This window comes from Capricornis sumatraensis, chromosome 2 (genome assembly GCF_032405125.1).
Source record: "Capricornis sumatraensis isolate serow.1 chromosome 2, serow.2, whole genome shotgun sequence".
Taxonomy (NCBI): domain Eukaryota; kingdom Metazoa; phylum Chordata; class Mammalia; order Artiodactyla; family Bovidae; genus Capricornis; species Capricornis sumatraensis.
The window spans coordinates 99,047,652-99,060,783 of NC_091070.1; the positions used below are offsets into that span (position 1 = coordinate 99,047,652).

The window sequence follows — 13,132 nt, forward strand, 5'->3', positions numbered from 1 at the left end:
ACCGGGGACACATGTACACCCATGCAAGATTCATGTCAATGTATGGCAAAACCAGTACAATATTGTAAAGTAATTATCCTCCAATTAAAATAAATAAATTTATATTTTAAAAAATAGAATAAAATACGGAGAGGTAGGAATTCCCCCATGATCCAGTGGTTAAGACTCTGCACTTTCACTGCGGTGAGTCCAGGTTAGATCTTGGTGGGAAAACTAGGACCCCACAAACAGGGCAGTGTGACACCCCCAAAAAAAGCCAAAACAAAAAACAAAACAAACCAACAAACAGAAAACAGTGAGGTGAGTGAAATGAGTAAACAAATGCAGAATCCCATTTTTATTAAGATTCTGATATTTTGTTCATCATGGGTTTTTGTTTGCATTGATTTTGATTTTTTATATTACTTAAAAATAACATTTATTTGCAAATCAAAATCACAGTGAGACACCACCTCACAACCACTGGGACAGTTCAATCAAAAAAGTAGAACATCACAAGTGTGAATGAGCATATGGAAAACCTGGAGCTCTGCTAGATGGGAATGTAAAATGCTTTAGCTGCTGTGACAGTTCATTAAAGAGTTAAACACAAAAAATAAAAAAAAATAAAATAAAAAACCAACCAAGAATTCTTTATATGGCTAGATCACTTGACACTCTTCTAGAAGTTGTGACCAATACTACAAAATTACAAAAGTTTATTAAATAACAGAAACAAGAGTATAAACATTTTTACCTGTGACTGATACAACTATATAGCTATAAAATGTATAAGTATCAAATTAAAACTCCTGGCTAGAACAAAAGAATTCAACAAAACACTCATATTTGAAATAAACATAAAATTCCACAGCTTTTACCTCTATCAGCAAAAACAAGTTATGAGATATCAGAAGAGGAAAAAAATGCTAACTGCAACATTAAGAAAAAATACATAACCAAATACTATGCAGGCACAACATGAATATATATAATAAAAGGAGAAATATTTGTGATATGCTATGAAGAATAAAAACTGTGTACAAAACCACCTGGAGATGAAATATATATACATGTCTATATACATATATTAAATGATCACTCTAACGGGGAAAAAATCTGAGACAGTGTACCAAAGTAATAATCATAATCACTACCTTTGATCTAAAGTACTAGATAATTTAAAGTTTCTTTTTCACAGTGTAACTCCCAGATTTCTACAATCATCATGTAAGATTTTTCTTTAAACCACAGTACCTATTAGGAAGCTTAAATAATGCATAAAAGCATTTATACTAATTAGCTTCTGAACCTGTCAGAGGGATAAACTTTTATAAAACCAATACTTAGTTACAGACAGCTATTTGCTATTTGCAAAGCAATACATAGACAGATCATCAGTACACATTAAATATTATTAATGTTTATTAAAATATGTCAATGTGTTATGTTGGGCATGGTTAACATTTAAAAGTGGAATTGGACAGCATTAGTGCCACAGCGCAACCCCAGGAAAATATTTTATCTACAGGACATTGCTATTCTTTTGAGAACTCAATCTCTGAATTTGGCCCTAACAGCACTTAACATACGTAGTTAAGTCTCTGGAACATTCAACCGGAAAACCAGCAGAATAAGACCCTTAATCATTTTTCAAATTTATGGTAAATTATTGTTCTAGGTGATAGGTTTCAGGGGCTTATTTAATCTGTGATTAACAGTTAGGCTTCCAATTAATATTGGAGAATATTAATATGAATCACCACCTCATAAAGAGATGCCCTGGTAGAGAAAGGAGAAAGACTATGCAAAGCCAGAATACTCTGGAAATGGTATGCTGTGGTTAATGTACTATTTAATAAAAAAAAATTTTTCTTTTTTTAATCAGAGGCTAATTACTTTACAATATTCTAGTGGTTTTGCATATATTGACATGAATCAGCCATGGGTGTACAAGTGTTCCCCATCCTGAACCCCCCTCCCACCTCCCTCCCCATCCCATCCCTCAGGGTCATCCCAGTGAACAAGCCCTGAGCACCCTGTCTCATGCATCGAACCTGGACTGGCGATCTGCTTCACATATGATAATATACATGTTTCAAGGCTCTCTCAAATCATCCCACCCTCACCTTCTCCCCTAGAGTCCAAAAGTCCGTTCTTTACATCTGTGTCTCTTTTGCTGTCTCGCATATAGGGTCATCGTTATCATCTTTCTAAATTCTATATATATGTGTTAATATACCATATTGGTGTTTTTCTTTCTGACTTACTTCACTCTGTATAATAGGTTCCAGTTTCATCCACCTCATTAGAACTGATTCAAATGCATTCTTTTTAATAGCTGTGTAATATTTTATGTACCACAGATTTCTTATCCATTCATCTGCTGATGGACATCTAGGTTGCTTCCATGTCCTGGGTATTGTAAACAGTGCTGTGATGAACATTGGGGTACATGTGTCTCTTTCAATTCTGGTTTCTTCAGTGTGTAGGCTGGGTCGTATGGCAGTTCTAGTTCCACTTTTTTAAGGAATCTCCACACTGTTCTCCATAGTGGCTGTACTAGTTTGCATTCCCACCAACAGTGTAAGAGGGTTCCCTTTTCTCCACACCCACTCCAGCATTTATTGCTTGTAGACATTTGGATCGCAGCCATTCTGACTGGTGTGAAAAGGTACCTCATTGTGGTTTTAATTTGCATTTCTCTGATAATGAGTGATGTTGAGCATCTTTTCATGTGTAAAACAAAAATTTAAATCCCTTTGATGCAAGCATGAGTTAAATGTGACCTGCTCTGTCACCTTACTAAAGACCACAGCCACTAAAAGAGCCAGGAGCACACGGTGCCTCCGGATGCACACCGACAAACGGTCAAGCTTTCTCAGAAATGCCAGGGCACAGGGAGGGAGCTGTGTGTGTAGGAAACCAGACCACCCCCGGAGACTGCCATTAAAAAAATTAAAAATCACACAATGACATCAATTTTAGTGTTGTTTTTACCTAATAATGAAGAAATGTAAGAAATTGCAAGTTCAAGTTAGCTGCAACTTTACCAAACATTTATCTCAAGGCAGCAGACGGCATTTTAAGGCAGTGTAGTAATAATGTACAAAGAGCTCACCAAAGGACCTCATTCACAAAAATAAGTTAGGTCTCAATGGGAAAATGACTTTGAATAATAGTAATGTTTCCATGAAAGTCTTACCATTTTATTATCATGTTTTCTTTTGTTTTTCCCTCTCAAGGCCACGTAGTTTGTGAGGTCTTAATCGTAGATCCCCCGACCAGGGACTGGACACGGGCCCTAGCAGATCCCCCGACCAGGGACTGGACACGGGCCCTAGCAGTTGGAAGTGTGGAGTTCTAACCTCTGGACTGCCAGGGAAGCCCTACTATCACATTCTCACTAAACACTCTGATGGCACGTCACATAATTCTGGGAGGGATCACTGCATTTTTTTCTAGAAGAACAAATGGTAGTACCAAGTTCTCTGCTTTGGCAGCCCACCACCCCAGTACATCCGTTCACTGATCAGGCGCCAAGTGCTTACTGAGCACCTGCTGCATGCCGGACACTGAGCCGGATGTTACGTTCCAACTGTGGTTGCAGCCACTTTTCTCCCCGTCTCTTAGTTCGTCGCTGCATCATCGGATTGGTTTTACCTCTTTTTACAACTATCTCACTAGAAAGTCAACTCAAGACCATTCACTTAAATTCTGTTCTGCAAAAAGTTAGTATCAAAGAGACAGAAGGGTGGATTCGCCTACGTCTTATTTTCACCTGTGTATCCCATAAACATGAATTATAGTAACAGCACTTCAAGGAAGCATTACTTTCACAGGGAGATTAAAAGGAAGCTTTCATATTCTTGTCTTCTTTTGCCTGGTTTCCCTAAAACTACTCGTCAAAGCACGAGAGCACCCTGAGGCTCTAACAAATCCTGTGCCTACTACCCAAGCAGTCCTGGAGGTCTCTGCCAAGCTGCAGCAGGGCAGTCAGCATTTTTGCACCCTTGGCTTGCACTCCCTTGAAAGCATCCAGAGTTTCTCATCTGGTTTACCTACCATGCTCAACTAGGGAAAGAACAGAAGTGTGACTTCCTGTAGATTGTTCAACTGACTTTGAGACAAAATTAGGACATGTTTTGTCCTGCATGAAAGCTGCACCCTTCTAATTACATGAATCTTACCTTCACAGACAATACTAAAAAACTAATAATGATAATCACCTCCTATTCTCTCCTGTGCCCAAGAAAGGTTATTTTTTCCCCTTTGTTAAAACTGAAGTGACATTTCTCCATTACCAACTCATTTATTTCTACTCACTTTCCCTTCCCTTCCTTGAAATGGAGTTGTTTATCTGAGTCAATTAACCTGGTTCCATGTGGCTGCAGCTGAAGAAAACATGGCAGTTTTACTTTACTAGGTCTTCTAAGTTATCAATGAGCAGACAAGGCTTCCCGTCTCAGGGAAGCTACGCACTAAACACAAACTTACGTCTTTTCCCAGTACTCTGAGTTCAAACTGGGTCTCCTTGAAGTGAACCTTTGTAATCCGAGGCCTGAAAAACAAAGCAGATGGTGGTGCTACTGCTGCTTTTAAGAATTAATCAGAAATTCAGAGAAGTATCCACTGGGAAAAAATATGGTTCCTACTGGCTCCTTCATAGGTTGCTACTGCTCTGGACACCTTCCTAAACTCACTCCCTTCTCACTCTCCTGGGCTTCTCCAGTGAATGCAGATGAGCTTGGCATCCCCAGGCCCTGGCAGTACAGACTTTCCAGATACAGTGTAGTGCTGTGGGCGCCCCAATCTCTCTCAGATCCTTCCTCATTTAGAGTCAGAACTCAGAGCAATCCTGGGCCCACAGTTCACCACACACACTGGAATGGATAGGAAATCCTACTATATACAGCCTCCATGGACGAGAGAGTCTAGAATCAAAATACCTCAAATTTACTGAGAACATATACACCGAGATGAATTAGCAGAAAACTCATACCCACTTTCACTCATTTATTATCAACCACTGGAAATGTCTGTTTGCTTTTTCCCAACACTTTCAACGACGTTCAAGTTCCATAAGCCCAATACATACAGTGCACAACTTTAATACCAATTCTGCCCTCAAGTTAAACTTACCAGAAATACTTTCCCACTTGTTTTTTATTCTTATAGACAACAACACCAACCGGAGTTAATCCTAAAAAATACTCAGATTTGTTTTCTCCCTGCAAAAACAAACATATGCTTGTAACCACAAATTTATTCATGTAAAAACTCTCTGTCAAACTGTAATTAGCCATATGCACATTGTCTGTTGCATAAATACTGGATCTGGTTTTTCAAAGACATCAGCTTAGAAAGCTAGTTAAGCTATCATGGTAGCTAACTTGCTGCTCATTTTTTCCCGAAGTTTTTAAGAAAACTGTTCTTAGTGTATTCTAACTGGTTACCTCAGTTCATTAAAAGAACCTGGACCACCTACCAATCAGGCCACTGACTGACTCACTCCATGTTGCTTCTATAGTGATGTTCAACCCTAGCTGCATATTAACTAGAATCCCCCATGGACCTTAAAATGCTCATTCCTGGGTACCATCAAAACAGGTTAAATGGGAATCTGTAATGATGGAATCCAGGTAACAAAAACACATAAATGTTCCAGGTGATTCTCCTGAGCAGCCAAGAACTGACAACCACTGGCTGCCCTCAAGGGCCCTTTTCAAGTTCACTTATCTTACTCTCTGATCTGGACAATCATGAGGCCTGGTTCACCACCATCCTCCCCAGAATCCTCAGTCAGCTGCCTGCATGATTTTCTGAGGTCTCCAGCATACACCTTTCTATTTTCATTTGTGACTTAAGACTGCTCAAAATTTGTAAAATATGATCTCTTCTGGTAAAGACTGGAAACCTTTCATTTCTGGACCAAAACAAATCCCAATTAAGAAAATGGGATTCTGGATTGAAAATGTCACAGAGTGCATACCAAACAGGAAATTGAGTTTGTATTCTTTTTTTTTTTTTCTATTCTAAGGTCAAATAACAGCCTGCAAAGCCAAATTCCCAAGGAACATAAGATAAATATATTTTCAAAGAAAATCAGCTGTAGCCTATTTTTAGTTATAAAAATTCAATTTTAACGCAAAGTATGGAAGATACTAATGAATCTGATTAATTTGGCATAAATTTCCACCTCCCACAAAAAACACGTTTTTTGAATTAGGATAAACATTACATAAACATAGAGGTATTTTATAGAAGACCCTCTTTATACATTTCCTATAAAATACACTTTTTAAAAAACTGAAAATCTAACAAGATTAATGTGGCAAGAAGAGAAAAAGAGAACTACTCCACAAAGTTTTATAAGTGGTTTTAAAGGACAGTAGGATGGAGCATTTAATGGTTTAATGATATTAGATTATAATTTATCCGGGAACAACTACTTCTACCAAATATGTAATTTTCATTGCCATATTAACAGTATACACAGGGATGCCTCTAGTTCTTTACAAATAATATGAGATGATTTGTTTTGGGAAACTCTGAGACTTACGTTGGACACAAGTGAGCAACTGAACTGAACTGAGACTCTTATGAGCAAAAGGCATATTACAAAATGAATACATCAGTTAGTGCCTGTGTTACAGTAAGTATATCAGGATTTCTTAAAAACTGAGTTGAGTCCATAATTCAATTGACAAGCATTCAATCTACATACACTCTTTAGCAGTTCATTTCATGTAAATAAAACATCTGATCCACTTTCTCAAATAATCAAATTTGTTTACTGCTAACTAAACTCACAAAACCAAAGACAATGACACTCCAGTCTCATGGGCATAGAAGAACCAACTGGTAACCTTAGAAAAGTGTCTCAAAGTTGAAAACCTGATCCAGAAAATTCAGTGCAGATTCAGTGTCAGTGTCCACTGATCCTATTCAGAAAGCTTTCATCAGCCACTGAGGAAAGTCTGCAAAAATGTTCCTATTTATGCAATGGCAATAACTGCAGTAGGCAGTAACCCGAATATTGATAACACCTGCACACCCAACATAGACCCACCAACACTTATACATGTACTGTTGCCGAAAGTCTACTTTGCCATGCAGGTGATTTTATGAATTCTTTTCAGCCATAAACTCTATTTTTGGAAAATCTTCCTGTTTTCTAATATAATCAATTATAAACTAATTTAAAACCGTTTTGACGTTTAGCTAACCCCTCTGGAATTATTATCCAGATTGTGTTTTCAAACCAGTTAATTGTTTTCTACCTACAGAAATACAATCACAGACTTTTATGCAAAACTCATTAGGATTTAAATGACGCAAAAGATTCTTTATGTTCAAAAACACAGATGAAAAAGTATCATCTGCTCACTAAACAATAGGACTGCTGCTTTCCTTTGGGAGTTTCAGTGACTTTTTAAGAAAATGTCATCAGCTTAAAATATTCTGTGTTAATTAAATGTTACTCACATAGACAGGATGGAGGTCAACACCATACATCTCCAGGGATTTGGCAGTCCTCAAGTAATTCAGCTCTGATTCAGAAGGAGCCTGACCCCTGCATGCAGCATAAGAACAAAACAGCCTTACTTTACTTACAGCTACTGCGCTCACAGGGAGTATAAACCATTTTCACTATATTCACTGGAAAAATAAATAATCCTTTGTGCTAATGCAAACTTAAGCCTTCATATTTCAAGAAGCCTCCTGCCTTCCTGGTGACAAAATTTTATATTCTGAGGTGATACTTGTAAGTTTCATTTACCAAATCTAGTTTTGCTCATTATAGCCAATTCCAATAGCTCCACACATATTAAAAAGTCTCAGTTTCAGAAACCCCAAAGAGATTATTGAGCATATAAGCACTCAAATTAAAAAGCACACCCCTTTGCAAAGAGTAAAATGTATGCTCCAGCAGCTCTCCATCGGGAAGTAAACGGAGGAGAGCTGTGGTGGGAGGAAAGAGAGTGGGCTCCTCAACAGCCAACTGGGCTCAACAGCACATGTGCAGTTCTTCAGAAACTGCAAAAATATCTGTCACTTTCTTAATACAAAATGCTTGTCACTTTTCTTAAAGTCTTCCCCAACTCTTCATCAGTGATAATATACAGAAAACAGCATTCATTCCTAACAGGATAAGCATCTGCCAATAATCTCCACAGATAAGTGGAACTCTGTGTGTGTACGTGCGTCAGAGAGAGAGAGAGTGAGAAAGAGAGAGATTTTTAATGGTTAACAAAAGGAGTTTTTTAATATTAAAAAATACTACTTCAAGGCAATCCCATGTTTCAGCCATGGTACTCTGGAAAACCCAGCAATGTAATACTTTTGAAATCTATGAAGAATGTTTACCACAAATTAGACACAAAAAAGCTACCAAATACTGATTGAGCTTTAGCCTCTTAAAAGTAACCACCATGCTGTCAGTGCCATCACATAAAGCAGACAAGGTGCTTTGCCAAAGTTCCTTGATGATTTCAAAACATAATTGTACTTGAGAACTCCTAGCACAATTAGTATTCTCAGAATGTGCCAAATACACTGCCCTTCATAATTTTGTAACAGGCATTCTTTCAGCACTCATTTCAGGTGAAACCTTATAATGCAGGACTCTAGAACAAGGCTAGAATACAAGGTGGAGAGCCTGGTTTCTCTGATTGCAATTTCTGCTGCTACTCATTGAAACAAATCCTTCAGGCAAACATTTTTTTGTTGACCAGATTAATTCTACATTTTTTTCTCTTAAGTATGGTAGATCTGAAACCAAGCAATTTCAAGAGGGAAAGTTACATGAGAGGCAATAAAGGCAAAGTTAATCAGTATAGGAAATTTAACAAAATAACTATAATTAAATTATAACTTCAATGCTGCAGGTCATTAATTGAAAATCCTACTTGTAGAGTGTGTATATTTCTCAGAAGTGCATGTGGTGTTAATATAATACCCTTTGAAAAGCCACACTGGTGTCATGATCTCCAGATTCATTGCTAAAGACTGAATAAGGATTTGCTCGTAACTGTGAATTTGCATACTTAAGACAGATCAAATCCAGAATACATTAAGGCTTTTGTGGTTATAAAATGCATTCATAGTTTAAAAAAATTAATTTCACGAGGTACTGGTGACTGAAAAAAAAACATAAAATTGTAAAATAGAGTATGTACAGAATGATTTCATTTATGTATTTCATACATACATAAATACATTTATATATTTCATTTCATACATATATAAATCTACATAAAATAAACCTTCGATATAAAATAAATTTTCATACAAAATAAATTATGCATAGAGAGGGATCTGAAAGGCCACTGACTAAAAATATACTTACTTTAAGTAAGGATTTACTTTTTTACATTTTTTTTTTCCTTTTTAAATTGTCTGGGTTTCCTATGAGCATTTTAGTGTTATAAGCAGTAAAAAAAAAAAAAAAAAAAAAACCTTTAAAAAGAAAAATGTTCAAGACATAGAATAAGAAACTTTTCTTTTCTTATGCCTGTCAATAGCATAAGATGATCGCTGATGCGATGTAAAGTGGGATTCTTTTTTCTCCAGCCTTACTGAGATATAATTGACATATAACATTACGTAAGTTCAAGGTGTATAAGATATTGATTTGATACATTTAAATACACATTGCGTAATGATCACCACCATAGCATGGCTATCATTTTTGTTGTGCTAACATTTAAGATCAACTCTCTTAGCAATTTTCAAGTATATAAATACACTGTGAGGGCATAATGCTAAGTGACATAAGACAGATGAAGACAAATACTGTATAATATATCACCTGTATGTGGAATTAAAAAAGGAGACCTCATAAAAACAGAGACTAGAATGGTGGTTACACGAGGGTGGGGGAGGGGAGGGGTGTGTGTATGTGAAACAGAGACATGTTGGTCAAAGAATATAAACGTCCAGTTATAAAATGAAGTTCTGAGGCTCTAATGTACAACATGCTGATTAGTGTTCATAAAATGGGCTTCTTACATTAGAGTCTTATGAATCCTTTCTATAGCTTCTTCAAGTTCTTCCTTTTGATCAGGAACAAATCGGTACTCTGACACATAGCCTGCAGTATGTTTATATGGATCATAATCTCCAAGTTCAGCTAAAACACAAAGACAATGTTACTGTTTTCCATTTTAGGATAATATACCTAAAAATACAGGAATAAAAGTATTCCTATCATGCTTAAATATTTTCTTCAAATGCTTTATCAATAAATTTATATAAGGTAATTAATTTTAGTTTAAAACAACTCTGATGAGCATATATAGAGATCAACAAAATCTTATCTAAAAAACATAACATTTTTGCTTTCTGTGAGACTATAACTATCATTTTCATTTAACTTATTCTTAGCAGTTTATATGAAGTACAATGTAAATAGAATTTAAAGCACATATAATGGAAATGCCTGAGGTGAAAAACAGCTAGATCCTCTCTCTGACAAGGACACCAAGAGATAAAGCATGTGGTTCAAAACATATTTGCCCCAAATAATGGTCATGGAAATATAATACGATGTTGCACATAACCCCATTACAGTTTACACAAAGAACAAAATGAAACCAGAGAATTCACTATGTTATGCTTATAAAAATTCTTCCTACATTAATCCAGCTTCCAAGCCCAACCCAGTTCCCCAGTTCATTTACAGAGCATTTTTCTGGGAATATTTTTTCTAGACTATCTCTGGTCTGCGAGAACTACACAGGCAAGGAACATTCTGTCTCATCACCCCATACCTAGCTTGATTCCTTGAAGGGGCTCAGTAATTATAAATACAAGACAGCCTCAGATTCAGCCTCCAAAAAGACAATGCCACCTGGAGCTGCTCCCTCAATATGGTGGCCACATTGATGCCAAGAGCTAATGGACAAGGGGTGTTGACTGCAGGCAACAAATTAAACTGGTGATGGCACCTGCCCATGTGGAGCCTTCACTGCAGCCACTTGGAATCAATGGGATCTCTGAGACACAGCAGCTACAAGGGATCGATCAACTTAGGCAGAATGTAGAACAGAACAGATTTTCAGACTCTCCACTGAGTCAAGAATCAATGCCACTCCCATGACTAAAACTCCATGGGACCTCCTATCAGGGATATGTAACCAGTTTCATTTTCACCTCTTCTGAAGCCATGTTGATTAAAACCGGAATTCTAACTAAATTCAATTTCTTTTTAGCAAAATGTCATTTATTTATAAACTTGCTTAAAAAGAAAAATTTAAACATCCTCCTCAAGACCTCTGAAGCAAGTCTGCTTAAGTGAAACCTACCCTGGATGGCATAGGCTCCCAGTTGAGCAGCAGTGTTAATGGGGCAGGGCAGCCGGCCCTGAAGGACATCTTGCTTCACCTGCAAGAAAAACTGATACCTAAAAGAAAAACAGAAGAGAGAGTAATGATCTCTTCCACTACTATCATCTGAATGTTCAGACCCTGAAACCTGTCACCTTTAATGAAAATGAAGCCGATTTTTGCTCTTTTGTGAGGGGGCTGTTGAGGGAACAGGGACTATTTAAACACACTGCAGAGGCAATCAGGGCAGTGACTAAGGAGTGAAGGGTCTCAAGTTCAACCAGCTGGATTGCATCCCAGCTCCAGGACTCACTAGCTGTTTGCCTTGAGTGGCTATTTCATGTAACAACCAGGCTCCACAATGGTAAAAGTGAGACCAGGAAGTATCCATACCTCATCAGGTGGATACAGACGTTACATACAAGCTATTCTTGCCATTCTCATCACTGCCAATGCTGCCGCCACCGTGACATGTTCTCCTTAGAATGAACATATTACAAGGACACACTCAATAAGCTATGTGCTCCCTACCGAGTCTAAAATCATGGGTACAGGACAGAAAGGTCATTATAATTCCATCAGTCCCCACATTTATTAAGATGCTGCCCATTATCTGAGGCTTTGCTCATTCCATCTGCTGAAAGAAAACTTTTTATAATAACAGTGCCACATATAGTAACAGAAAACTTATAAAAATGAGGTTAGTACCATTTTTACCTCCAATTTGCAGATGAACAAGTTAACAGACACAAAGAGATGAAAAAAATTTGTCCAAGATCTCACAATTAGTTATGTAGCAGAACTAGGACAGCAACGCAGTAGCAATTATGGCTCCAGGCTCCCTAAATCGGGATGCTATGCAAACGTAAACTACGGTTTCCCCCTTCTCCTTCCATTCAGGCTTTCTGCCAGTGGGTGATGATTGCGAAAAGTTTATGAAACAATACAATGAACAGTCAATGCCATCCTCGGTCACCACCACTCTCTCTCTCTCTCTCTCTCACTTTAGGCTGTCTTTTGTGATCTCTCTCTTTGCAAGGTGATTCCTGCTGTCATTGGGAAGGACAAGGAGAAAGCGCAGGAAATTAACTATAAAAGTCAGTTGTCGTATTTCTGTACCAAATGCTCACAATAAAGTTTTTAGAGAAAGAATTTTAAATGCTACTCTCATAATTCCGAGAAGTTCAATTCAGTTGCTCAGTCATGTCTGACTCTTTGCACCCCAATGGACTGCAGCACGACACGCCTCCCTGTCCATCACCAACTCCCAGAGATTACTCAAATTCATGTCCATTGGGTCGGTGATGCCATCCAACCATCTCATCCTCTGTCATCCCCTTTTCCTCCTGCCTTCAGTCTTTCTCAGCATCAAGGTCTTTTCAAATGAGTCAGCTCTTCACATCAGGTGGCCAAAGTATTGGAGGTTCAGCTTCAGTATCACTCCTTCCAATGAATATTCAGGACTGATTTCCTTTAAGATGGACTGGTTGGATCTTCTTCCAGTCCAAGGGACCCTCAAGAGTCTTCTCCAACACCACAGTTCAAAAGCATCAATTCTTCGGTGCTCAACTTTCTTTATAGTCCAACTCTCACATCCATACGTGACTACTGGAAACACCATAGCTTTGTCTAGACAGATCTTTGTTGGCCAAGTAATATCTCTGCTTTTTAATATGCTGTCTAGGTTGGACATAGCTTTTCTTCCAAGAACAAGCATCTTAATTTCGTGGCTGCAGTCACCATCTGCAGTGATTTTGGAGCACAAAAAAATAAAGTCTGACACTTTTTCCATTGTTTCCCCATCTGTTTCCCATGAAGTGATG

General features: G+C 37.7%; 1 protein-coding gene across 1 annotated transcript in view; it reads right to left on the minus strand.

The window, feature by feature from the left end:
- Positions 1-13,132, minus strand: part of EPB41L4A (erythrocyte membrane protein band 4.1 like 4A) — a 281,882-nt gene that overhangs the window by 103,118 nt on the left and 165,632 nt on the right. Inside the window, exons 5-9 of the mRNA XM_068964938.1 lie at positions 11,289-11,386; positions 9,994-10,114; positions 7,468-7,555; positions 5,122-5,210; positions 4,477-4,540 (exon numbers count right to left, since the gene is read on the minus strand). Coding sequence (XP_068821039.1) covers positions 4,477-4,540; positions 5,122-5,210; positions 7,468-7,555; positions 9,994-10,114; positions 11,289-11,386 — 460 coding nt within the window. The remainder of the gene's footprint in view (positions 1-4,476; positions 4,541-5,121; positions 5,211-7,467; positions 7,556-9,993; positions 10,115-11,288; positions 11,387-13,132) is intronic.